General features: G+C 63.8%; 1 protein-coding gene and 1 long non-coding RNA gene across 2 annotated transcripts in view; one reads left to right on the top strand and one right to left on the bottom strand.

Annotated features, from left to right (window-relative positions):
* Positions 1-1,237: 1,237 nt before the first annotated feature.
* Positions 1,238-25,820, bottom strand: part of BCR (BCR activator of RhoGEF and GTPase) — an 86,833-nt gene continuing 62,250 nt past the window's right edge. The window contains exons 10-23 of the mRNA XM_040251201.1: positions 25,282-25,450; positions 24,125-24,244; positions 23,012-23,087; positions 21,637-21,741; positions 20,959-21,033; positions 19,044-19,141; positions 17,446-17,580; positions 9,159-9,218; positions 8,005-8,114; positions 6,724-6,863; positions 6,138-6,272; positions 5,361-5,466; positions 4,856-5,018; positions 1,238-4,550 (exon numbers count right to left, since the gene is read on the bottom strand). Of these exons, the coding sequence (XP_040107135.1) occupies positions 4,461-4,550; positions 4,856-5,018; positions 5,361-5,466; positions 6,138-6,272; positions 6,724-6,863; positions 8,005-8,114; positions 9,159-9,218; positions 17,446-17,580; positions 19,044-19,141; positions 20,959-21,033; positions 21,637-21,741; positions 23,012-23,087; positions 24,125-24,244; positions 25,282-25,450 (1,582 nt within the window). The 3' untranslated portion in view covers positions 1,238-4,460. The remainder of the gene's footprint in view (positions 4,551-4,855; positions 5,019-5,360; positions 5,467-6,137; positions 6,273-6,723; positions 6,864-8,004; positions 8,115-9,158; positions 9,219-17,445; positions 17,581-19,043; positions 19,142-20,958; positions 21,034-21,636; positions 21,742-23,011; positions 23,088-24,124; positions 24,245-25,281; positions 25,451-25,820) is intronic.
* On the top strand, positions 18,571-20,029 carry LOC120871312. The gene is made up of 2 exons (XR_005723000.1): positions 18,571-18,796; positions 19,273-20,029. It is a non-coding gene; the product is annotated as an uncharacterized LOC120871312 (long non-coding RNA).

Here is a 25,820-nt window from a genome sequence, read left to right on the forward strand (position 1 = left end):
TCTACCCTTCCCCAGCAGCTGCGCTTCTTAGCAGGCACTCCTGGTAAAAGAATCCGCCTGCCAACCCAGGAGATGCAAGCGACGCAAGTTCGATCCCTGGGCTGCGAAGAGCCCCTGGAGGAGGACGTGGCAACCCACTCCAGCAGCCTTGCCTGGAGAATCCCTGTGGACGGAGGAGCCTGGCGGGCTCCAAGTCCAGGGGGTCGCAGAGTCAGACACGCCTGAAGGAACTTAGCACGTACACAGAGCTCTTATCCCAGCAGCCCAGCTCCCCTCCGCCAAGGGACTTGAAAATCCCAAGGGAGAGTTTCTGTTCAGGCCCGCCACAGGGGGGTAATGGAAGGGAGCTGGTGTGCAGACCGGGCCCTCAGTGATCTGGCCGAATGGGCCAGAGAGGCTCCCAGAGGGTCTGTCCCGAGACACGTGGCCTGTGATACAGGGACACCCGGAGGAGCAGCCTTGCCCCCCTCACACACACCCGCCAAGCAGTCTCCCTTCCCAACCTGGGGGCATCTCAGATGCAGCAGGGCCCTGGCTTACAGGACCATGACCGCAGCCACCTGCCGGTCGCGCTGTGCCTGCTGTGGTCTCCCTGCCGCCCCGGGAGAGCTGGGTGACGTGCGGCCCCCATCCTGCCCGCTGACCCAGGGCATTTGCTCCAGGAGGCCATCTGGGCCTCTTCAACAGCCACTGTGTCTGTTGCCCCTTGCCTTTTCTGTTTATCTTTACAGAGCTGTTGGGAACAGCCCATCATTCGCTCCATCATGGAAATAATTCCTTTTAGGGCCACTGGGGCCTTCTTTTTTTTTGGAGGTGGTATACAGGCTCTTCTGAGGTCTCTACACAAAATCCTGCCCGTCTTCATCCGCTTGGCGTACATGCGTGATGCCAGGCCTTGGCTCGAGGCCAGCACGGTTGGCCACGTCTAGCCCAGAGGAGAGGGAGTTGACCTGTGGGGAGCGTGGAGACACCGGGTCCCCAGCCTGTCTCTGCTCTTCAAATAGCCAAGACGGTGGGGGTGGGGGGCCCTTCATGCAACCTCCGTTTACCCACCTACCAAGCATAGGGCTTGACTCCCGAGGGTCTTTCAGTTCTAAGGCCTCAGACCCCACAGCAGTGAACAGCCCCACTCCCTGGCTGTGCCACTGGCCTGGGCGGCTGGACAAAGCCCCTGCTCTCAGGAACAATGGGGAACCGTCAGCTTGTCCCCAAATCGATTCCTCATGAGAGAGACGCGTTGGAGCTTTTCTTTTTATTAAAGGTTTTCGAATAGGACCCGGAAGGCAGGGATAGAGAGATATAACTAGACTTTCAGGAAGATTCCCCTGGAGGAGGGAATGGCAAACCACTCCAGTATTCTTGTGTGGAGAATCTCACGGACAGAGGGGCTGGGCCTGCCGGGCTACAGGCCAGGGGGTCTCAAAGAGACACAGCTGAGCGTGCACACACACAGAGCTGCCTTCCAGGGGTCAGATCCGAGGTGGGGGCCCGCAGTAGCCCTCTCTTTGTCAGCAGGCGTCAGGAGGGCCGCAGTACAGCGTCCATGCAGCTCTGCAAATGCCAACCCTCACGCCTCAAGGAAGGCGCCCCGGAGGAGCCTCCAGGTGTTGGCAGATGTCAAGGACGGCAATGCAGGTCCCCACCTGGCATGCCCATCTCCATGGGGGCACGGCTTCCCTGGACACTGGGTGGCTTTTTCTGAAGGCAAGGCTGGTGGCAGATAAGGGGGCCCATGCCCTGCGGCTGACAACCCAAAGGCTGGGCCCGGGAGCACTGGTGGAAACCACCGAGGCTGAGGGGTTTGGGCAGGGCTGGGCTGGGCGTGGCTGGACCCCCGCCCCTGGCACTGGGCAATGCCCGTGTCCCTGCAGCTGCTCACCCCAAACCCAACGGCCCCAACGCTTGGCAGGCAGGTGGCATGTGGGCAAGTGGACGCCCCGGGCTGGGCCTGTCCCCAGCGGTGCCCACCACTTCGGGGAGGCCTCCTGGATGCCTGCCTGTCCACTCCACTTGTTGCCGCTTCCAGCCCCAACACCCACCCCCAGCCCTGACCCATCGGCCCCGTTGGGGGTGCTCCTGGAGCCCCTGGTCCCGGCGTTTCTATAGCAGCCACCACCACGGACGCAAGTCGCCTCAAGGAACTTTAATGAAAGTCGTTCTTCCCTCCCCACCCTCTGTGGTGGGAGAGACAGCCGAGCTGGAACTCAAGACACACGGCCGCCTAGAGACCCACCACCAGCCCCAGCGCGCAGCCGGGCTCCAGACGCAGGGCCCCGGGCAGCGAGGTGGAGTCCGGCCACTGAGCCTCGTGGAAGGTCATGTCCGGCCCCCAGGCGGTCACCCGCCCACCGGCTTCGGAGATGCCGGGGGACTCAGAGCAACCGCCGCCATGGTGGGCCAGTGAAGGAACACCTCGACAGCTGTGGAAGAAAGAACAGTCATCCCACCACGAGACAGCGCATCCTAAGTAAAGAAAAAGCTGAAATAGGGAAGGAGGTGCGGCAGGGAACCGGAATTGGCACAGACGCTGAGACAGCTTTCCAGTTTCAATGTGATGGGTGCAGATCATGAAGGCTCCAGGGAAACAGAGACCAGGCCAGGGCTTTCCAGGCAGAGCGCGTTCCCTCGGCAGGGCTGGACGGGACGGGAAGCCAGGCTAGAAGAGGTCGGGGGCCGGAGGCCAGGAGACCCACCAAGTCCAGAGAACATTCGGGGACAGAGGACATGCCCCCTGACGTCTGCTACACCCTCATCCCCCAGGGGGACCACAGCTCTCCCCATGAGACCAAAGTACGACTAAATAAATACAGTATGAGGACATAAGACCTTCCAGTGGCTTCTTTTTCTGTCCCCGTGTCAGCAAGTCCACGAGCAGACAGAAGGAGGGGCACGTGGCCCCCACGTGCCCGGAGCTTCTGCCCGTCAACACGACGGGGGTAGAGCCTCCTGCCCCGCCGGGGACACGGACAGGGCCCGGGCAGTGCCCCGCGTGACTGGTCTAATCACGTGACAAGCCAGTGCCTTTTCCTGAGTCGTCCCTCCACTTCCCTCCTCTGGTTCAGCGCATCCTCTCTTCCCGCAAGTCCAGCCTGGAAGCTTTGCCTGTTTCTTTTCTCCTTGCCCCCACCCTTCTTAGAAAGAAGCGATGCAATTCTTCACAGACGCGCGTCTTCAAAATACCTAGAGGTGTCCCCAGTTCTGTCTTCTAAGTCAGACGGTTGGGAGGGTAACCAGCCACGTACTGGCTTCAGCACAGGGGTGTGGAGTGTGTGCGCAGGGCGGGGTCGGTCCCTCTACCTGCTCTGGGGAGGGCGTCCCCCGCCCCCACCCCGGGCCTGTTCCCAACTTCCCCCCCAATTCCGGGTGCCCAGGAGACTTCCGGAGCAGCTCCCGATGGAAAGAGGGCTGGCGCGTGGAGGAAGAAGAGATGCCGCTGTGGACACCGCTTGTCCACAGAGTACATTCTAACATCTTAGTGGGTATCTGAATCTTCTTAGGAAAAAAAAAATTAGAAACTGTATAAAACTTAAAAATATTCAAGTATCAAAAGGCTATCCGAATCAAAGTTTAAAACAAGCTGTCGGCAAGCTGCCGCTGCCACCAAGAGAGGAAAACCTTTACAAGAGTCTGTTGGGCGAGTGCGGTGAGGGAGCGCAGCCAATCTGGGTGTCAGGGGCTTGAGGGGGCGGGGTGTGATCAGGGGACTGGGAGGGCCACGGGTCGGAGGAGGCCGGCCTTCTGAGCCCACGGGGCGACCTTCTGGACGGTGGGCGGGTCCGCCCTCCCCCGACGAGCAGCGGCCAAGTGCGCAGCCCCGGGGCTCCCCTCCCCTGGTGTCCGGGCCCTGCACGAGACACGGGTCGGTGGGAGGCTGCCGCGAGATGGGCAGAGACAAAGCAACGGAGGACAGAGCAGGAGGGAGACCCTGTCTGCCGCAGAGCCTTCTGCAGAGAAAGAGAAGCCGGGAGGTGAACGGGGTCAGGCGCTACACGGTGCAGACTCGGCTCCTCCAACCCGGTCACAGAACAGGAGTCGGGCGTTCCGATCTGGGAAACCGACCCTTGCCCACCCGCACGGGAGGGGCCCCGGCCCCCGGGCGTGAAGCGGCGGCGGTGTTTATTCCGGACGACGACCCGCGAGTCGGGGAGTCCGCTCGCGCCTGCTCCCTTCGCCCCCGAGACGCGCAGGTGGCCGTTTCAGGAAACCACTCCCTCCGCCTGGTCCCGCCCAGGCCCAGGACGGGCGGCGCGCCGGCTCGGGGCGCCCTCTGGCGGCGGCGCGGACCCCCGGCCGCTTCCGCCAGGGGTCGCTGTCTCTCGGCAGCAGCGAGGGCCCGCGGTGGGGGGGGGCGGGGCAGTGGCTCCTCCAGGAGGCTCAGCTCCCGCTCTGTGGCTGGACGGCCCGTGTCCCTAGCAGGGTCCCGGGCCGGCCCCTGCTCTCTCGGGACGGGCCGGGGGCCTCTAGACTTCGGTGGAGAAGAGGACGCTCTGCCTCCTGCTGTCCGGGGAGGGGATGGCCTCCAGCTGCAGGAAGTACAGCAGCACCTGGACCTGCGGGGCAGAGCGGGAGGGGCCAGCGGCTCAGAGCGGGAGAGCCGCCCGAAGGACCCAGGGCCCCTCACAGCAGGAGGACCGCCAAGCGGGGCGGGTCCTGGGAGCCCCAGCTAAGAGCAGAGGGGGTAGCCGTGGCCTGCCCTCCCCACCCCCGTCTGCCTCGTGGCCCTGTCCCCTGACCTCGGCCACCTCCCCTGCGCGGCTTGGTGGGAGCCACTGGCAGGACACGGGGGTGGGGGGGGGGGTGGGGGGCGGGCAGGCAGGGGCCACAGGTCCAGGCCAGGTAGGCGAGGCCACCGTACCTGGGACATGACCTCCAGGGACCAGCTGTCGGTCATGGAGATGGCCTGGCTGGGGTTGGCGGGCGGCTTGTTCTCCTTCTCCGAGGGCCGGAGCAGTGTGGGGCCGAACACCGTGGCGAGGTTGTGCAGGGACATTTTGTTCACCGTCTCCTTTTCGGCCACCCTGTGTGGGGTTTGCAGGGGGAAACTGCTGTCACACGGCCTCGGGGAGGGGGGCGTGGAGGTGGGCGGGGACCCAGGCCACCGCAGGCGGGAGGGCGGGGGTGCTCCTCCCCGGCTGACCCACCCCCCGCCGGGACCCAGAGGGCTGGAGGCCCACGGGGAAGGGCGGGGTGGGGAAGGACCGGCCACGGCGCAGGGGGACACGGGTGACGGTGGTGCCGGTACCCGGAGGGGCACCCCCAGACGGGGGGGAGCACTACAGAGGGAAGGCCCCGGGTGCCAGGGAGTCTGATGGGCGCAGGGGACCCACCGGAGCCCTGAGCACCCCAGAGGAGGGGGCTACCTTTTCAGGTGGTCCAGGAGGAAGAGGAAGGTGAGCAGGTTGGCCTCCGGGAGCGACAGCAGCAGGCTGAGCATGCAGCTCTCCTTCGCAACGGGGTCTGAGAGCGCTGCAGGGGCGGGGGTTACTTCACAGTCACAGCCCGGGGCTGGAAGGTGCCCCCAGGGCCTGGGCCAGTCACCGTCCTGCCTCCCACGCTGGCCCCCGGTGAGGGCCCTGGGTGGGAGCCTGGCCACCCCGGACGCCTTTTCGGAACCTCAGAGTGGTGGAGGGCACCACAGGGACCCGTGTCGGGGTGCTGGGCACAGCTGCCCTCCTGGCCCCTAGGCCCTTCCCACGTCCTGCTCAGGGGACACGGGGGCCACAGACCCCCCCTCACATGAGCCTTTGCACCTGGGTGGGGGTGGGTGAGGGCAGGTCCTCTGCTGAGCAGCTTTGGGTGGTGGTGGGGGGCAGGTGCAGAGGCTGCAGCCACCCAGAATGCCAGCGCCCCCCACCCTCCAGGTGGGCCCGGGGTCAGGGGGTACTCGAAAGCCCTGACTGATGAGCCAGGGTCTGAGGCCAGTCAGGACAGCGGCCTCCGGACCCCACACTGGCGTGTCCACAGCGGCAGCCCCCCTCTCTGCGACCTCAAGGGACGAGCACAGAGGGTCAGCCCGTGGAGGCCTCCCAGGCTGGGTTCCCCGTCCCCCCCCACTCGCAGAGTTTGTGCTGAAACTCGGGTTTCCCCCCTCCACCAAAGGCGGACAGGAAAGGGGCCTGGGGACGGCCCGCGCTCACCAATGCCCTCGGCGAAGTTGGGGTAGAACTCGTCAGTGAAGAGGGGCTCGGGCAGCTCGCGGAAGTAGAGCTTCAGTGTCCCGGCGATGGCGTTCACGTCCATCTCGCTCATCATCACCGACACGTCCTTGTTGTCTGGGGAAGAGCGTGGGAGTGGAGCGGAGCCCGCTGTGGACCCAGAGTCGGCTCCACCCTCTGAGCCCCAGCCAGCCGTGCGGGTCACCTCGCAGCTGTGACTGCAGTGGCGGTGACCCCCACCCCGCGCCACACCGTCCAGGGCTGCAGGCCCCCCGCGGCGGGAGGAGAAATCCCTCGAGGACAACCCGCCGTATCTGGCAATCGGGGCGGTTCCACCAGCTTCTTGGCACCAGACTCGCTGAGCCGTGGGCTCCGGTCACACCCACACAGGGCGCGGGGGTGTGGGGCAGCTGAGCCCCCGCGGGGAGAGCAGGGGGCCGCCCCACGGAAGCCCCAGGTCTTACTTGGCAAGAGCCACGCGGGTGGTCAGGATGGGTTAGGAACCGGCTTCTGCCAAACCGCCCTCCCCAGCGGCGCATGCACCGCGCCCACCCGCCGAGACACTCACTGACGTCAAAGGCCGCCTTCAGGGCCTGGATGTCCGTGGCCACTCCGGACACGCGGTAGATGCCCACCTCCTCCATGCCCCGGCGCTCGATCTCCTCGACGCACTGCCGCACGATGTACGGCACCTTGGACCGCTCCCTCCTGCGGCCGGGATGGGGGGGGGGGCGGTGCCTCAGCATCCGGCAGCCCCGCCCCCTCGGCCCTCAGCACCAGAGCCTGCCGTGTGCCCCGCCCCCGGCTCTGCTCTCACGATCGTCACGGCCTCCATCTCATCAGGGTCTTTGCAACAGTTCCGGGGGGCTGGACACCCTCCGAGCACACCCGCCCTGGGGGCGCGATCGGGAGGCCTTTCTGATTGAGCTCGGCTACTGGAGGTCAGTCCGGAGCCCCCGGGGCCCTGGGTTAACGGCCGACTGACTGCAAGGGTCTTGGGAACGAGCCGGGCGGGGGTGGGGGGACCCCTCCAGGCCTCAGGTAGAGGGGAGCCCCGCGCCCGGCAGGCAGCCGGGCCAGAGGACAGAGTACACGGACCGCCTGGCCCCTGTGCTCAGCTTGGAACCCTGTGACGCTACCCTTCTCTCTTCCGCATCCTAATGGGACAATTCTAGCCCCTGCAGGCAGGACACCAGATTAAGGACTCTAAAACTCTTCAGAGTAAGAACTCTAAAGTCTGGAGGGCTGGTTCAGTCTAGTTTAGCGACTGGATCCAGGACCCAGCAGAGTACTGTCCCCAGCCCCTCTCACGAGTGTGCTCGTTCAGGGGTCCCTGCTCCTGCCCAGAGCCTCCCGGAGGAGCTGGGGGGGTGGCTGGGGTGTAGCCAGGAGCCAGGCTGTAGCCAGGTGTCCCGCTTGACCACCAGTGAGGTCAGGGTCGGGCTAGGCTCCAAACCGGGGAAAGTGGATTCTGGAGGAAGAGGCTGTGTTCCCAAGGCCCGCCCTGAACCTGCACACAAGTGTCTTCTGATGGCTGACCCGTGATGCGCGGGGGGGCAGGACAGGAGCTCGGATCCTGACAAATTCCAAGGCAGGGAAGGGAACCCTGGCGAGCCTGGCTCCGGGGGCAGCACAGGCAAGGGGCGGGACAGCCCCGAGCTGCTGGGGACTGGTCCGTGGTCAGCACGCAAGGCAGCCACGCACAGAGTGCTCCACGGGCCCGCGAGGGGTCCCCGCACAGCGACCCACACAGAGAGGGAGGCCCACACCGTCTCCATCCTGCAGAGACACCCGGGGTGGGAGCGCCCTCCGCCCTCGGGGACGAGACGCGGGAGCCCTGGCTACTCACTTGGTGACCACGGCGATCTTGACTCCGAAGACGCCCGTCTGTTTTCGGGAAGGCATCCTCTTCAAGCTGAACTCCCTGCTGGTGAACTTGATTGACAGCTTCACTTCAATCTGCCGGGGAGGAAGGAGGCACGACCCTCTCAGCCTCCTGGTCCCAGAGCCCCGCGATGGCAGGCTAGGGTCCAGGTCAGGGGCGGGCCCTGGTCCAACTCAGTGGCAGCCGGGAACAGCCAGGGCAGTCTGAGGACCTGCTTCTGCACAACCTCCCCCCACGACCCTGTGGTTTCTGCTTCTCATTTAATCCTGATTAGAAAGAACCATGAGACTCCATGTTGCATGGCAGCCTGGATGGGAGGGGAGTTTGGCGGAGAATGGATCGGTGTATCCATATATGTATCAACTGACTCAATGGACCTGAGTCTGAGCAAGCTCTGGGAGTTGTTGATGGGCAGGGAGGCCGGGCGTGCTGCAGTCCATGGGGTTGCAAAGACAGACACGACTGAGCGACTGGACTGAAATGGACATACGTATGTGTGTGGCTGAGTCCCTTCTGTTATCACAACACTGTCACCTGGCTACATCCCAAAACAAAACAAAAAGCTGAAAAAAAGACACTAGAGAAAACGCATAGAAAATAATGTAATAAAACACCAATTGCCTATCAAATGGTGGCACCACGTCCTACTTGCTAACTCGCTTCAGTCGTGTCCCACTCCGTGCGACCCCAGGGACTGTGGCCGGCCAGGCTCCTCTGTCCATGGGGTTCTCCAGGCAAGGGTCCAGGAGGGGGTTGCCACGCCCTCCTCCAGGATGCCCTACATGCCAAGCTTTTCTGGCGAGCGCCAGTGCTTTTTCTTAAGGTCTCAGTTCTTACGGGGCACTGGAGTCTAATCAGGGGTTTCAGCCTCTATGGGCAGACCCCAGGGTCCAGGCCCCCTCCATCTCCGTGATGCCCCTGAACCTCCACTTGAGAAGAGACGCCCAGTGCCTGGCGGGTGACCTGCACTCCAGCCACAGGACTCCGGCCTGCGTGGACTCGGGCACGCACGTTGTGGTTTCTCTGCCTCCTCCAACCCCGAGGGTCTCAGAAGGGACTACAACCACCCCAACACTCTGCAGGAAGCGGAAGCCAGCACAGCGCCAGGGGGCACATACCCCGTTCATGGCGATGACCGTCCGCTGCCAGTCTCTGTCCTGCAGGGTCTGAGGGTCCAGCTGAAAGCAAGGGGTCATGGTTACCAGAAGCCCTGGGCATCCGAGCAGAGGCCTGGCCGGGCAGCAAGCCCAAGCCCGCGACTCCTCCACGTCCAAGCGGAATCAGCGGCAGGCCTCGGCAGGTACCTCTCTCCAGAGGCCAAGTGGGGTCCTGATGGAGGACCCGCTACCCGCTAGAAAAGTCCTGGAGTCTCAGAGCCGTTCCGTCCCCAGACCCTTGCTGCCTGCAGCCCAGGCTCGGCTGGGGGATGAGTCAGTGACCGCTCAGGCCCTGCACCCTGCTCCCTCGGGAACCCTCGCTTCCCAGGGGTGCTCACGCCCGCCCTGGCAGCCTGGGGGGCTGGGAGTTGTCCTGCTGCAGCATCACAGAGGGCTCCATGCAGCTGGGAGAAGGCTGCCCAGTCACGTAAGCAGCACTTTGGGAAGCCTGATTTCAACAGCATCTTCTTCTGGGGGCTGGGGGGTGGGGTGATGTTTCATCAAAGAGCTGGGGACCCTGTCTTCCCCTTAGTGTGGCCCTCTGGCGTGGGGGCCTGTGCAGGCGGGGTCTTTAGTCCAGGCCAGGTCCACCCACGGCGGGGCCTCCCCCTCCTGGGAGGTTCTTGGGGCCACACTCTGGGGCCGTGGGGACCCCGGCCTGAGGGGTGGGTGTGCGAGCAGAGAGCCGGCACAGACCACTGGCACGTGGGGCTGGCTGGCCCCAGCTGCGGTCCCACCTTCTCAGGGGCACCAGCGGGTGGGGGCGGGGGGCACCCAGGGCCCTCGCAGCTCTGAGGACCAGTGGAGCTCCTGGGTCCCGACCAGGCCAGGTGTGGCGGGAGGGGGGGGTGCCCGTGTCCCGGCCGCCCAGGAAGCAAGTCTGCTCCCAAGGAAAGGGACAGCGTCCCTCCACTGATGGCAGTTCTGTTATTTTAATTAAAAACAAAGAACTTCTCTAGCCATGCTGTGTAGTGTCTGGATCTTAGTTCCTCGCTTAGGATTGAAGCCTTGCCCTCTGCAGCGAAGCGTGGCGTCGGAACCACTGGACCCGCCAGGGGCGTCCCAACGGGCAGCTTTAAAAGCGGAGACAGAGCAACAGAAAGACGCCCTTTCCGGTTCCCTCCAGAGGCTGGGGATCCCTGGGCCCTTCTCCCCATCCCTCCCCTCCTCTTCCAGAACTGAGACCAGCGTAGCCAGCAGTGGGACAGGGCTGGGGAGGGGGCCCGGTGCCCCCCACCCCAGGGATCCCCGGCCCACCTTGCCCTTGTGCACGAGGCTTCGGATGTGGGTCCACAGGGAGGTGCTGCAAACCCGGTTGCAGCCCGCCAGGCCAGGGTGGAGGTGCCGCAGGAGGGTCTGCAGCGCGGCCGCACCAGGCGTCTCCCGCATGCTTGGCCCCGCTGCCCGAGGGGCTGGTGGCAAGGCAGCGGCACGGCGGATGGGACAGCGGCCGGGCAGCAGCATCGGGCGGGAGCATGCTGGGCTCCGGCCCCGCCGCCTTTTACCCGGCTTCTCAGGAAGACCCGCCCCTGCAGGCTCGCCCAGTCCCACTGCTCGCTTTGTTTGCGTGGGAAAAACACCCCCACAAGGCAGCCTGTTGGTTACGGGAACCCCGATGCGTCACGCTTTCCCTCCAGAGCCCAGAAAAGCCACGCTTCCTTCTCAAGGGGCTGGTTTCCTGCTGGGCAGTTTAGAGACGCTGAGTAACCCGTGTCTGCCCGGCCAGCCCGCCACACGGCTGGACCTGGCCCCCCCCCCCCAACTTTAGGTTCTGCGAGAGCCACAGCTGCGACCACATCCATCCCTGCCAGGGGCGGACTCGGGTGGGAGAAGGGCCCACAACCCCTGGAACCGGCCGCTCGGCCCAGGGACCAGGGGCTCAGCGCTGCCGTCCACCCCTCCACCTGCCTGCCCTCCGGCCCCGGGGGTGCAGGGGAGACAGTCCACAGGCTGGCCCGGCTCCAACAAACAGTGGGCAGAAGCCACGTGAGGACGGCCCCCTGCAGGCCGGGCTCTGTCCACAAACAGTGCTCGTGGCGGGCTCCTGCCTGGGCTATTTACAACACAGGGAAGTAAACAAGCGGGGAACCCGGGCTGGGAACGGAGCATACTTGGGGAGGACCAGGAAAGGGTCAGCGCCTTCGGGAAAGCCCCGGGTGCATGGGGTCTGGGGAGGAACGCGCCAGCCGCTCCAGACAACGGGGCCGGATGGGCAGGGCGCCTCCTCCCCGGACAGAGGCCTGCATCTGCGCTTGCCTCCCCCAGGGCGGGGCACGGGGCATCCCCAGGGAATAAGGGTGGGTGGCAGGCCTGGCGGACGGCTGCCCTGAGCTCTCCCTGGAAGGCCGAGGCAGCCTGGCGGTCAGGGACGGGCGGCCTGACGGGCACACTCAGAGCTTCTCTCGTCCACCCGCCCCAGGGGGCAGCGGCAGGACCAAAATAGGGCACATGGCTCCCTCCTCACCCACCTCCTTGGAGACTGCGGTTTCCTCCAGGACGTGGTCAGCGCCCAGGACGGGCCAACAGGGCCTCTCCGGCCCTCCGGACCAAGCCTCGCGCTGTAACCTGCTCCCAGGAGTGGTCAGGGAGGGGACGCGGCCCTCCAGCCTCTGTCTCTCTAGCGCATTCCTGGAGCTCAGACCGCTGCGTCGTTAACTCCTTCCTGCCCTCCCCCAACACCAACCAGGCTCCAGCATCACCCCAAGACCCAGAGGACAGCTCTGATCAAAAACAGACAAGACAGGGGACGTTCTTGGGCGGTACCGTGGTTGAGAATCCGCCAGGCAAGGCAGGGGACGCGGATTCGAGCCCTCAAGCCACACCTAGGGAGTCCACGTGCAGTGACGAAAGAGCCTGTGTGACGTCGCGGGGACCCCGAGTGCCATAGCGAAGACTCGATGCACCCCAATAAATAAGCAAACAGTAACAGGGGCTTGTTGAGGACGCTGAGAAACAGGAGCCCTTGGGCACCTCCACGGGGACGTGAACCGCTGCAGGCGCTCGGGAAGAGCAGCTCAACAACTCACAGCGCCAACCCTGGCTGCCCGACCCAGCGATGCCCCCCCCGGCTCTCCACACAGGAAGGAGGAAACCCTCGGGAAGAGCAGGTCAACAGCTCACAGCGCCAACCCTGGCTGCCCGACCCAGCGATGCCCCCCCCGGCTCTCCACACAGGAAGGAGGAAACCGTCTGTTACCGTGCCGATATCACATTCACACGCGCTCACCGTCACGACCGCGAGCTGGAAGCAACCCAGGCGCCCCCCAACTAGAGAACAGACAGAGAAGCGAAACGTGCTTTGTGGACACACGGGTGAGGCAGGCCCAGCCAAAAAAGGGAATGTGGTGAGCGCACCGTGACACGGGTGACCCTCAGAAACGTTTTGCTAAGTGGGGGAAGCCAGTCACAGAAACCGCGTCACAGAGCGCGAGTCTGTTTACAGAAAACACGCAGTGTGAGCAACTGCTGAGTCAATACGTCCTGTCCGACTCTTCGCGACCCCATGGACTGTAGCCCGCCAGGCTCCTCTGTCCGTGGGATTCTCCAGACAAGAATGCTGCAGTGGGCTGCCATGCCCTCCTCCAGGGGGTCTTCCCCACCCAGGGATCGAGCCGCATCTCCTGTCTCGCAGATGGGTTTAGACTGAGCACATCCGTACACAAAAAGCAGATCAGCCTGGGCCTGGGGGTGGGAACAGGGAAACCGCTTTGAGAGGATGGAAATATTCTCAAATGCGATTGTTGCTAACGCTCATCAAACACTGTAAATTACTAAGATCACTGACTTTTCTCCCTGATGGCTCAGACAGTAGAGAATCTGCCGGCAACGCAGGAGACCTGGGTTTGATCCCTGGTTCAGGAAGCCTGGCGGGCTACAGTCCAAGAGGTCCCAAAGAGCCGGACGACTGACTAACACTTTCACTTTTCACTGGCTTCTTCTCTACTTGAAAGGGATGCGGTGGATGTCAGTCAATGAGAAAGAGATGCAGGGGCCCAAGCGGGACCCCAGCTAGAGCGAGGAGGGCCTGGGCTGCTGCGCACCGCTCCTCATGGCAGCAGGGACTCCGGGGCGAGTCCCCGGGAAGCTGAGTCCCGAGGGGCTCCGTGGCTGCACACAACTTCTGCAGCCTCAAACCAGCCTCAAACGGTTAACAACCATCTGCACCCCTTTCACGCTCCTGGGGCCGGAGACCCCGTGGACCTGCCCACTCCAAGGGGCTGTCACCGTTGATGCCCTGAGACAGGTTCGCAGCTCATCCATCCCTGACCACCCCCCAGCGCCCCCCGACACTTCCCAGCACCCAAGCGGCCCTGGCACGTGAATGCCCATGGGGAACAGAACGTGGCCAGCCCTGAGATGGCCCTGTGGCAGGTGGGCCTGGGGACTGATGCACCCGCACTCTGGCTGGTTGGGGTTAGGGGCAGAAGGCAGGTGCCCCGAGAACTGAACAACAACAGCGTCAAGTCACCCTCTGAGCAGGAGAGACGGACACTGCACACAGAGGCGAGAGGGAAAACGGAAGGAGGCAATTCGCAACGCCTCAAGGCTCCGCCTTCCCTGGGCTCTGCTGACCCTGGGACGCCCCCGGCCCCCAGGCCAGTGGTTCCTGAACCCAGGACTCCCCGGCACCATCCAGAGGGTCGGGTGGATCCAGAACCCTGACCTGGGGGGCGAGGACCCTGCTCCCCGGACGACTGGGACGCCTCCGGCCCCGACAGCGTGTTCGGCCTCCGCCCCTGGCCCCTTGGGGCCTGCTGACCCGGGCTGGCTCCAAGCTTGGACACTGCTGGCTGCTGTGCCCACCCTCTGCTCATGGGAAGGGCTCTGCACTCAGCTTCTGAGTTGAGGTGTGTGTGAGGGAGGGGAGAGGGCTGGGGGGGGTGTAGCCACCCCTCCCCCACAGCAGGACAGGCAGGGCCACACGCCCCTCGCACGTGGCCCAGCTGGGAGACCGCCTAGAATTGCGGGGAAAGACCCCATTTAGGCAGGCTGGGCCCGGGAGTCACTGACAGCCTCCCCGAGGTGCCCCCACAGAGATACGTGTCCACGGCGGAGGGCAGCTGGCTGGGGTCCTGGGCTGTCAGCACGATCGGCCTCCCCTGACTGCCTTCCTTCCTCCTGCTGAGGATCCAGACTCGTAAACAAGCCCGGCTGCCCCCAGCCTGAGTCACAGACCCCCTCCCGGCCCTCCGGGACGTCGTCCCCAGGACTGATGACGGCTCTGAGTCACCCCAGGGCCCAGGAGGGCAGCAGGGCTGGGGCCGAGTCTGCAAGCTCCTCTGACCTGCTTTCCAGCTGCAGACGAGCCCTCGTGTTTCCGTGCCCCGCCATCTGCGTCTGTCACAGGCCGAAGGTTTGGAGCAAGCCTGGTTGTCAGGTGCTGGTTGGCACTTCTCAGTAATGAAGGTTTGTTTTTTTCATTAAGGCACGTACGCTGCCTTTTTTCAGGCGTGACGCTATTGCACACTCTGACCTCAGTACAGTGTCAACATCCCCTTTACACGCACTGGGGAACCAGAAACGTCACGTGACCTGCTTCACTGCAGCACCGCTGAGGTATGCCTGCAGGTCTTGTCTCAAGAGATGGGTCTTAGCAAGAACCCTGCTGAAACAGAGAGTCGGACACGACTGAGCGACTGAACTGAACTGCCAAGTCGGTTAAGCAAAAATCCCTGCCCTAGGGACTTCCTGGTGGTCCGGTGGCTAAGAGTCTGCCCTGCGGTGCTGGGGGTCGTGGGTTCAATCCCTGGATGGAGAACTAGGATCCCCAAGGGCCGCAACACAAAGTCCAAGCCCTGTGCTGCAACTAAGGCCTGACGCAGCCAAAAAAATAGAGGGTAAATATTTAAGAAAAAAATGTTTTAAAACTCCCACACTCAATATTTAACCATCCTCAACATGTGACCACGCTGTTCATCCCCGCCTTCCCTGGTGACGTCCGAATGAGCCGGGCCTGTCTTCAGCAAGAATCCCACTAGAGCAGCGCAGCCAGAAACCCCCTCGGTCCCGCTGTTATCTGATCACTACCGCTCACTCCTTGGTGGTTCAGACGGTGAAGAATCTGCCCGCCACACAGGAGACCCCGGTTCGATCTCTCTTTCCAGAGAGAGAACCTCACTCCATAAAGGAGGAACACGAGTGTTCCCTTTCCTGTCTGAGACCCCCAGTTACCCAGCAGCCGTGCTCGGAGGCCCCGGTTCAGACCCTGCCACCCCCGGGACCCCAGTCCTGCAGAAGGACGCAGATTACATCAACTCCAAGGTTGGAGGAACCAAAGTCAAGAAAAGGAATCGGGCGCCCAGCCTGCCAGCTCACCATGGGCTGGGCAAGGTGTGGGCAGAGCTTGGGTGTGGGGGACGGACGCTGGGGCAGGGGGCAGGCGCAGGAGGGAATGGGGGGTGGGGACAAAGGAGGCTAGCCGTCCTCAAGCGCGGAGGCGATGACCAAGGCCCCAGCGATGACCAGCGCCAGGCAGCTGCCTGAACACCGCCACGCTCAGAGGCGTCCAGCTCGGGACACCCACGAACAGCCCTGTCTGGGCAACGCCCCACCGTCCATCAAGGACAGACCAAGGCGGCCTCCTGCCAGGGCGGGAGACACCGGTTCGATCCCTGGTCCGAGAAGACCCCACTTGCTGTGGAGGAACGTGTTCCACGTTAGCTGCTCACAACTCCTGAGCGTGCGCTCTAGTGCTGGGGGGGCCGCAACCACTGAAGCCCCCACTAGAGTCCGTGCTGCTCCGGGACGAGGAGCTGCAGCGGTGGGAAGGCCGCGCCCTGCAACCAGCGTAGGCCCTGCTCACTGCAACCACAGAGGAGCCCTGCTCACTGCAACCACAGAGGAGCCCGCGCTGCGACAAAGCTCCAGTAAAGCAAGCGATACATACGTATATCTAATAACAAGTTAAATAAAATTTTCTTTTTTAATTAACCACTTAAAAAAAAATAAAACCGGGATGGTCAGCAGTGAGGTTGGAATCCCCGGGATTCCACGCAGTCACAGCCTCCTGCTCAAGGAGCACCCAGCCCCAGGCACCGTCAGCTTTCTGTCCTTGGGCCGCCAGGACTGCCTGCGCCATGCCCCCCCGGCGCCCTTGCCCCATGGTGCCAGCTGGCAAGTGGTGGAGGGCGGCAGAGACAGGTGATCAGAGGGACATCCTGGCTCTCAGACCCAGTCCCAAGGGACAGGGGTCCCTGGAAGCCCCAAGCCGGCCAGTTCCCTAAGCAGCTTCTCAGGCATCATGCCCCTCCCAGGGAAGCCAGCCAGCCAGCCATGGTGAGGATTCCCCAGGGTCGCAGCGGAGAGGAGGAACTCTGCAGAGTGTGAGTCACCCTCTCTGCCTGGAGGGTTTTCACTTCCTGCACCGGGGAGGGGAAGGGAGGCAGGGGTTCCTGGGGAGCCCTGTCCTCCCATGGCTACCTGGCACGTCCAGCCACTCCCCTCAGGAGGCCTCGTGGTGGGGGCGGGGGTTCCTGAGGCCCTGGGGGAGCAGTCAGGGCCCACCTCCAGAGCAGGGCAGGCAGGAGCCCCCTTAGCTGGGTCCGGTCAGCTGCCCCGTAAGGAAAGAGGGTGCTGGGGCTTCCTCCTGGGGTGCAGAGCCGTGCAGGTGAGGCTGTGAGAAGGACAAGGCGGGTGCTTTTGCGAGAGCTGGGGGGCCGTCCTGTCCTCGGAAGGCTGAGGGCCCAGAGGGCTTGGACCTGGGGACCCCTCCCCGGTCCTCTGTGAGACTTCCTCCTGACCCACCAGGGGCTCCTCTGCCAGCTCCAGGGGCGGGGGGGGGGGGGGGACCGGCGCCCGCCCCACAGAGAGAGGCAGCTGCAGGCCTGGAAGTGGGGTTTACACGCTGGAGAGGGGGTGCCAGGTGGGGAGGCTCAAGAGTCTGCGGTTTTTCCAATTAGAGGCGGCTCCTGACTGCCAAGGGCAACCCTGCAGGGCGCCACCTCCGGCTCTCCAGAGGCCAGGGTGGCTCAAGGCCTCCTGGAAAAACAGGTGGAGCTGGAATTCCCTCGGGGAAAGGACGCTGAGTGACAGCCAGGCTGGGGCGGGAAAGGCCCCAGGACGGCGCCAGCCCAGGTCTCCCACGGCCGACGACTCAGAGCCGGGCCTGCCTCACTGTGTCCCCCGACCCCCGCCTCGGTGTCCCCGGGCGTCAAGCGGGGAAGCACACGGGGCACCCGGAGGCGGGGAGCGCAGGTCCGAGGCGGGGGGGATGCCCTGGAGCCCACGGGGAGCAGAGGGGCTGCCTCACCTGCGCCTGGCCCTTGCCCACGATCCGGTCTGCATTCTCCCCGCCGTCCTCCTTGGCGAGCCTCGTCTTGTGGTAACACTTCTCATAGCACAGGATCCTCAGGGTCTGCGAGCCCTCCAGCTCGATCTCAAACTCCTGCGCCCCGGAGAGAGGAGGAAAGCCCCGGGTTACCAGGCAGGCCCTGCAGAGGGGCGGCCAGCGCTGCTGGCCAAAGGGGCCTCTGAACAGTGGCCCCTTCCTGCACAGACAGCTCCTGAGGCCCCACGGCGAGACCCTCCCCACTGTCACCCCGAGATGCAGACCCTCGCGAAATTCACACCGCAGGCTAGTTTGGCAGCTTCCGGAAGCTCCGGGCGCCTCTCACACCTAGCCTAACCCAAGCTCCGGGAGCCGGCATCTCACACAGGGTGGTCCCTGAACCACCTGCAGCAGAGGCCCCGGGGCGGGGGCTGGTTACAAACACAGAACCCCCATGGGCTCGGGGGGAGTGTCTCTGGGGGCTGCTGATCATGACCAGCGCCCTCAAGGTGGGTCGGCACTGGGGGGCCAGGGTCGGGGACATGGGCGCGCTGTGTCCTGCTGCAGACCCTCAAGCTGCTCCGAGGACAGTCTGTTTGAAGGGAAAACATAAACACTGACCCAGGGAGGCAACCCAGGCGAGGCGAGAGAGGGACCTGGAGGAGAGGCTCTCCTCCAGGCTCTCAGCGTGTCTGCCGCGGGGTGCGCGGGGCCTGCTTCCTCCTCCATCACCCCCAAGACACCTCAGGAACTCGCGTTTGCCAGCAGGGTTTTGCCAGCATGGGTTCTTGGTGGGGAAACGGGGGTCGGGGGGTTGGGAGAGCAGGTATTTCTGAGCCTGACTGGTGGGCGGGGGGAGGAACGGTGCTCGTGCCAGGAACCTGCGAGAACCTAGACGGTCCACACGTGCAACCAGGGTGGTGGGCTGCCCTGAAGCCCCTCAGCCCAGGCTCGGTCTCTGCAGCCCCCTCGGCATGCGCTGCCTCTGCGGGGTCAGCCCTCCTGGATGGGCCCCGCCTGGCTCCGATACCCCCGCCCCGCCCCGCCCCGGGTAGCCCGGGCGCCTGGAGTTCTAATGACCAGGCAGGTCCACCGGCTCCTCAGGACCCCGGTCCGAGGGCGGCGTGTGGCACGTCTAACGATCACGAAAGTGAAGCTGAGAACAGAGACCAGGGTCCTCTCCAGCCCAGCGAGGCAACCCCCGCCCCAGGAGCAGAGCCCCGGCTTCCGGGCCTCAGGAGTGTCACAGCGCCCAAGGCTCATTCCAATTTCCGAGCAAAAACACCATGGAAACCTCCCAGATAAACACTCGGCAATAACAAGGGCCTTAATGGTAAGAAGCACTTCAAAGCCCTTTTTCCAGACGCTCTGCCAGCAAAACAAGTGTCTTCGTCACTGGTGGTAGGGGGCGGGGCGGGGTGTGTGTGTGCAGGCAAATTCTCAGGAACAAGGAGATAAAATCTCCCGGCCCACCTGCTCCCCCGGGAATGGCTGCTGGCACGGAGGCCGGCAGGGAAGCCCTTGGTGGTCACACCCCGTGGACCGAGCGCCTCTTGCTTGCCCAGAAGGGGGGGCCTCACCTCGTTCCAGTTGGGCTCGGCCGTGTCCCTGTAGACGCGCGTCTTGGCTTTATTTACAAAGTAGCCGAAGGAATCCACCTCCAGGGTACAGTACAGACCTACGGGGGCCACACGGAGAGCGGGACTGACCACATGGCCCTTTGTCACCCACATTTCTCATAAAAGCAGGTGTTATTTTCTAAATCATAAAGAAAAAAAAAAGTGTCTTGGGGTTTTTTTTTTTTGGTAGCACTGTGATGCCTGCGGGATCTTGGGACCCCAACCCAGGATGGAACCGGTGACCTCCTCCATCCCCTGCTGTGGAAACACCAAATCCTGATCTCTGGACCACCCGGAAAAGTTCTCGGTTTTCTTCCTAAAACAAGACACCAAAGCAGAGCCATCAAGACAGCCTCATGTCTCACGAGTGCAGCTAGAAGCCGGCACCTGTCACGACATTGGCTCCCCTGCTCATGGGCAGTAGCTCCGCCCTGGGAGGGAAGTGGTGCAGGGCCGTGGAAAGGGGCTCAGTCCATCGGCGTGTTAATGAAGTTCTCCAGGCAAGAGTACTGGCTTGGATAGCCTTTCCCTTCTCCAGCCGATCTTTCCTGACCCAGGGATCAAACCTGGGTCTGCTGCATCGCAGGCAGATTCTTTACTGTCTGAGCCCCCAGGGAAGCCCTATTAATAAAGTTACTATAGGGTAAAGCGAAAATATGTATTTGAATAAGTATTCAGGCTTATTCAAATTAGTTATGGTTTTAACTTATCCAACAGAAATTGTGTTGTTTCCTTTAAAAAACGGCTTTGCTGAGGTATGAACAACTGTGCCTTCACGTTCATGCACTGTGAGCGTCCAGCTGGGTGCTTTTGGGTGAGTCTGCAGAGTTCTACAGGCATCACAACCACGCAATTTTAGTGTGTTTCCATCACTCCTGAAAAGAGCTCTTTGGCCCATTTTTCCCATTCAACCACAAATCTATAATAAATCTGCTTTTTTTGTCTATTCAAATCTTTTGCTCATTTTTAAAAAACTGGGCTGTCTCAGGCATGGCACTGTAAGCCTTCTTGATATATCCTGGATACAAAGCTCTGATGGTATCCACCAGCCTGGGAACAGCTTCTCTTCTGGGGCTCATCAGGCACGTCTGGTTCGGTTTTGTAGCGACAGTGGCATGGTCAGAAGGGTGCGTGCCCCGTATCCTCCTCCAAGGGGCCCTAAGAGCTTGGGGGTCAGGCAGACAGGTAAGTGTGTGCTGAGCCTGCGCTGAAATGCGGCTGGGACAGATGGCTCCAAGGGGAAGGGTTAAAAGGGTATCCCTTCGGCATGTTAAAGAGCAGCAAAACCTCCCCGGCACCAGGGTCGGGGTGCCAGCCCGCAGCCTCCTGGAGACCTAGGCTGCATTTTGTTGATGTTCAAGTCGCTCAGTCGTGTCCGACTCTTTGCGACCCCATGGACTGCAGCACACCAGGCCTCCCTGTCCATCACCAACTCCCGGAGTTCATGCAAACTCATGTCCACTGAGTCAGTGATGCCATCCAACCACCTCATCCTCTGTCGTCCCCTTCTCCTCCTGCCCTCAATCTTTCCCAGCATCAGGGTCTTTTCCAATGAGTCAGTTCTTCGCATCAGGTGGCCAAAGGATTGTCGTTTCAGTTTCGGCATCAGTCCTTCCGATGAATATTCAGGACTGATCTCCTTCTCTGTAGCAAAGCCTGACCTCTACAACTGCATGACCTGCCTGCAGGGGGCAGCTCCCAGCTCCCAGAGTCTGAAGAGCCAGGTACAAGCAAGGGCAAGGTCCACCCTGGAAAGCAACCCCGCACCCAGCGGCTGTTAGCGGGTACCACGCCTCCGGGCGGTCAGCCGCCTCCCTGGTCCCCACACCCTCTGGCTCAGGGTCCGGCCACCTTACTCCCCACACCAGCCACCTACTTGAACTCTGCTTAAAGCCGGTGGCAGAGTGGACGATGACATTCAGGAACCCGTAGAGCCCAGGAGATTCGTCATCTGTGCAAGAGACCAGACAGGTGAGCGCCCGTCCTCCTGGGAGGGGCAGGCAGGAGGCAGGGCTCTGCTTCAAGGAGCCCTCACGGGTGGGGGTGGGGGGCAGCGCGTGGCTGTCACTGGCTTAGCGGGGACCAGGCGACAACGTGAGCAGAAACACATCCGCTGTGGCCTCCACTCGGCCTTAGGATGGAGCGCTAAGTTCACAGCGTGGGCAAGGGGAAGGAGACGAGACATGACGGGCTCTCAGGACAGGAGAGGGACGGGGAGCACGTCACGTGGATGAGGCGCAGTGTGCAAAGCACGCTCGTGTGCGAGCACGTGTGCACGAGTGTAACAGTGAACGCAGCCGCGGCACGCCCACACGTGGGGGTGGGCGGGGGGACGGGAACCAGGGCCAGACCGGAGCACAGAGGGTCTGAGGAGCGGCTCGGGGCTCGGGACCAAGTCTCTGGTCCCCTGGGTCACCCCAACTTGTCCCGTCCACTCCAGGGAGAAGCCGACAGGAGCACACACAAGCCCGGGCACGGAGGTCCCCGGCCCCAGGACAGCACCAACAGCAGTAAGGGACGGCGGCCTGGAGGGTGCGGGATGGGGGCAGCCCACCTTCCTTGTTGACGGTCAGCGGGATGCTGTGCACGGTCTGTAGTTTGACACACGAGTTCGTCAGCATCTGCAGCTCCACGGACGTCAGCGAGAAGCTCTTGAAGCCTGAGATGGGGCCACAGGGGCGCCAGCCGGTGAGTCCACCCGCTCCTCGGAACCCCGGGACCCCCTGGAGTGGTTTTCCCAGCTACCCTCGCAGCAGGCCCTCGGCGCGCCCCGGTGAGGAGGCCTACAGCGTCCACGTGCTCCCAGGGATGAGCCGCTAAGGGACGGGGGGCGTGGCCCGGGGAGTGTGGAGGGAACCTCTGCAAGGTGCTCACACAGGGTCGCCTGCCACCTTGGCTCGGCCATATGGCAGTTGTGAGGGGTGACCCGGCGCAGCTTCTTGTGGGGTCTCCCCAAACAACCAACGCAGCTCTGTCCGCTGCGCCCCCGTCTCTCCCCCACGTGGGGGAACAGGCCTCACTTCTGAGCAGAGGACAGCCACTATAAGTAGTCTTGGCCCCTGGTTACAACAGGACACCCGTGACGGGAACATGGGCGGGGTCCCAGGCATCGGCCGTCAGCGCCACCAGGAGCACCCATCCCCAGAGACGGTGCCCTCGGGGGGACAGGGCAGAGGCGTGTGGAGCACCCCCAGCCACCCGGGATGCGGGGTTCAGCCTGGCTGCCCCTGCAAGAGGCACACACGGGAACCTCTCAGCAAGAATGGCTTGGGAGTCCCAAGTCATCAGGTTGGGGGGCGGCAGGGAGCAGAGGAGGGAAGCAGGCAGCCGCAGCCCCAGGTCCCAGGCAGGGTCTGCCCTCCAGCCCTGAAGGCAGCCAGGCAGCACGGGACAGCTGTGAGCTGAGCAGAAGCAGAGACCTGCTAACACACAGGGAAGCGTCCAGAGAAGGGCCCGTCCTGGATCGGGGTGGGCGCCCTGTCCCGACAGCGGTCAAGCACAGGGGAGCAGGGCCAGCAGGGCGTGGCCACCCAGCCGGGCTCAGCCAAGGGCCCCGTGGCACCAGCATCTGCTGGGCTGTGTGGCAGGGTGGTGGGCAGGCGAGGCAGGGGTGGGGGAGCGCCAGGGGCAGGCAGGGGTCAGGGCAGGAGACCCACCAGGCAGGGTGGGGGAGTTCAGGGAAGGCCAGGAGAGCAGGTGGGGTTCATCGGGGGAGGTCAGAGGGCAGGCTGGCGGTGGGCAGTTACAGGGGGCAGGAGGTCCTTTCAGGACAGCCCCTGCTCAAGCATCTTCTGTGTCGGGGCTCCAAGGCACACCTCACTTGGATGAGTTCCACGGCCCAGCCCGCTGGGGAAAACGAGCTCAGAGACCACAGTGTCAATACCCCAAACCCACATCTGGAGCCCCTGCCCGGCCCGGGGGCCACTCACACTTCTTCTGCTGCTCCCGAATGCTCTCTCTCCACTCGGCCCGCTCGTAGTCGGAGGAGATCAGGAACGTGTAACTCTGGGGGCAGGGGGAGAGCACAGCCCAGTTATCGCCACCCCACTGACCGGGCTCCCAGTGGACCAGGCTCTGTCCCAGCCATCACGTGGAGCCGGCAGCGAACCCGCTCGGGGCGCCCACAGCCCCGCGCTGCGGGCATCAGAGCCAGGGGGTAGTGGGGTGCACTCGCAGCCCTGCTCCCGCACCCCCTGCCCACCTGGGTCAGGGTGATGCGTCACAGCACGGGGCCACCGGGTCCCCAGGACGGATGTGCCGAGGGGAGGGCTGATGCCCACCAGCCTGGGAGAGACCGGGCTGAGAGACCCCCGCAGAGACCCTGGGCAGGCGCGTGATGCCCGGAGAAGAGCCCTCAGGGTGGAAGTGAAGTGGTCCCTCAGGCCCACGGGCTCCCAGACTGCATCCTTGCACGGAGAGCCTATGAGCCCCCAACCCTGTGGAGACGCCCCTGGAGTCCCCGCCACCTCCCAGCTGTGGGGGTCCGGGCCAGAGCCCCTGAGGGGAGCCCTCGGGCCCGTGTGCCATGCTGCACAAGCCTCTGGGGCTGAAGAGGGACCACAGGCAGCCAGCGGGGTGGGGTGGGCGTGGCCTGCGGGTGGGGGGCGTGGCCAGTGGGAGCATGGCCGTGGTCTACAGGGTGTGAATGGCGGGTAGGGCTGTGGCCGGCGGGGAGTGGGGCGTGGCCTGTACGTGGGGCGTGGTTTACAGGGTGTGATCGGCATGTACGGCTGTGGCCGACACGGGGCGTGGCCTGTGGGAGTGACCGGTAGTCGGGGGGCCGGCCTGTGGGCGTGACCTGGCTGCCACGTGGGGGTGGCCTGTGGGCGGGTGTGGCCTGAGAAGTGCGTAGTCCGCAGAGTGTGACCGGCGGGCAGGGGCATGGCCTGTGGGCGAGACCGGTAGACGAGGGGGGAGGGGCGCGCGCCGGCAGCATATGGGCGTGGTCTGTGGTGGGGGCGTGGCCCGCGAGGTGTGTGTTCTGCAGAGTGTGGCTGGCGGGCGGGGGCGTGGCCTGCGTGGCGTGGCCGGCGGTCACTCACCTTCCCGTTGCGGCTGTGCACGCGGAAGGCCATATTCGGGGACATGAGGAGTAGCAGCGACTCCTGCTCCGAGAGCTTCTTCCTCAGCCTCTCAATGGCCTTGCTGCCCTTGTTCGCTCTCTGCGGGGAGAGGGTGCGGCCACGTGTCCAGCCCCAACCCAGCGCTGCATGCTCCTGCTCAGCCTGCCCATGGACCTGGACCCTCGGTCCCTAGAGGACAGAAGCCCATGGACAGAGCCTCGGCCACACCGTCCAGGCTGGGCCCAGGCTGCCAGACGTGCTCACTGCAGGCTCCCTGAGGGAGTAAGGCCTTCCTCTCACTGACCTCCCTTCTTTCACTTTCTCCAAACTTAGGACAACCTCCAGGGGCCCGTCGTGACCCTGAGGGCCCTGCCCTGCTCCCGGGTCTGCACATTTTGGCATCGCGTCACCTGGGAGTGAGGGTCCTGTGCAAGGCGAGACGCACCCCCAGGACCTGGTAGGGAAAACCCTCTCTTTTCCTGCCGTGCACCGCCCTCCTGAAGCCTCTGTCCCAGGGGCATGGCCTGGACACGTGCAGCAGTGGATGGGGCTCAACAGCCCTTGGGACACTCCGCCCCGGCCAGACAGACAGACAACCCAGAGTTTGTGCCGGCCTCCCTGATCCCCCGGGGTTTCTGGTGCAGCAGGGAGGGCAGGGGCGGGCAGCAAAGGACGCCTGTCTTGCTGCACCCACTGCCACAGCTGGGGTCCCTGGACATCAACCTTCTGGGGACCCATCCCGTCTCTGGCCACCACATAGTACCTACAGACTGACCCTACAGGTTGGGGGCTTGCCTTCGCTGTTCCCTCAGAACACTGCTCCTCTCCAGAAACAACCAGGGGTCTGCCGGGTGCAGGTCAGACCCTCCGGAGGGGCCGTGTCCCCCACCTGGGACTCGCTCCCCATTGGGGCAGTTATAACAGGGACAGCAAGGCAAACCCCCCCGCCCCCTCCGCCCGAGCCTGGACAGCTCCATGTCTGATGAGAAGCCTGGTGCTCCGAGTGCTCTCGGGGTCCCGGCAGGTCCCAGAGACCCACAGTGGGTCAGAGGCACAGCAGAACTCGCCCGCTGGGAGGTGCTGCTGCTCCCGGAGCTGCAGAGCCAGCCTGGTTCCCCCCCGCCCTGCCCGTGCACCTTCTCTCTCTGGATGTCACTCTTAATCTGGGAGATCTTGATCTTCATGGCGTCCAGCTCCTCGTCCAGCACCAGGGGGATGCTGGGCGCGGCCTCCGACTCGTCCACCGTCTGGAAGCTCAGGTCCGTCAGCGGAATGTACCACTTGCAGTCGTACTGCTGGGTTTTGCTAGGTGGGGGGCGGGGGGCATGTTAACAGGCTGCCCACCTTCCTCCCCTTAAGTCACTGTTTTCCAGTCTGGGAGCCCTGAGGTCACGGCCACGATGTCTACCTGACCTTCAAACCCTGCCCGTGGTCCCCGAGACAGGCCAGGATGAGGTCACAGGGGGACACTGGCGACCCAGCCCCGGTGGCCCCTGTGCAGGGGCGCTGCTCACATGGGGCGCAGGCCCCAGGGGTCTGACGTGCCTCATCCACTCTCCTGACACGGCAGACCACCTAGGCCGCCAAGGGCAGGACAGGATTGCAGACACCCCCAGGGCTGCGAATCCACCCACTGTAAACCCCCCCTTGACAGACGAGGAAGCTGAAGCGCTCT

The sequence above is a fragment of the Oryx dammah genome, unplaced genomic scaffold, assembly GCF_014754425.2.
Source record: "Oryx dammah isolate SB20612 unplaced genomic scaffold, SCBI_Odam_1.1 HiC_scaffold_12, whole genome shotgun sequence".
Taxonomy (NCBI): Eukaryota; Metazoa; Chordata; class Mammalia; order Artiodactyla; family Bovidae; genus Oryx; species Oryx dammah.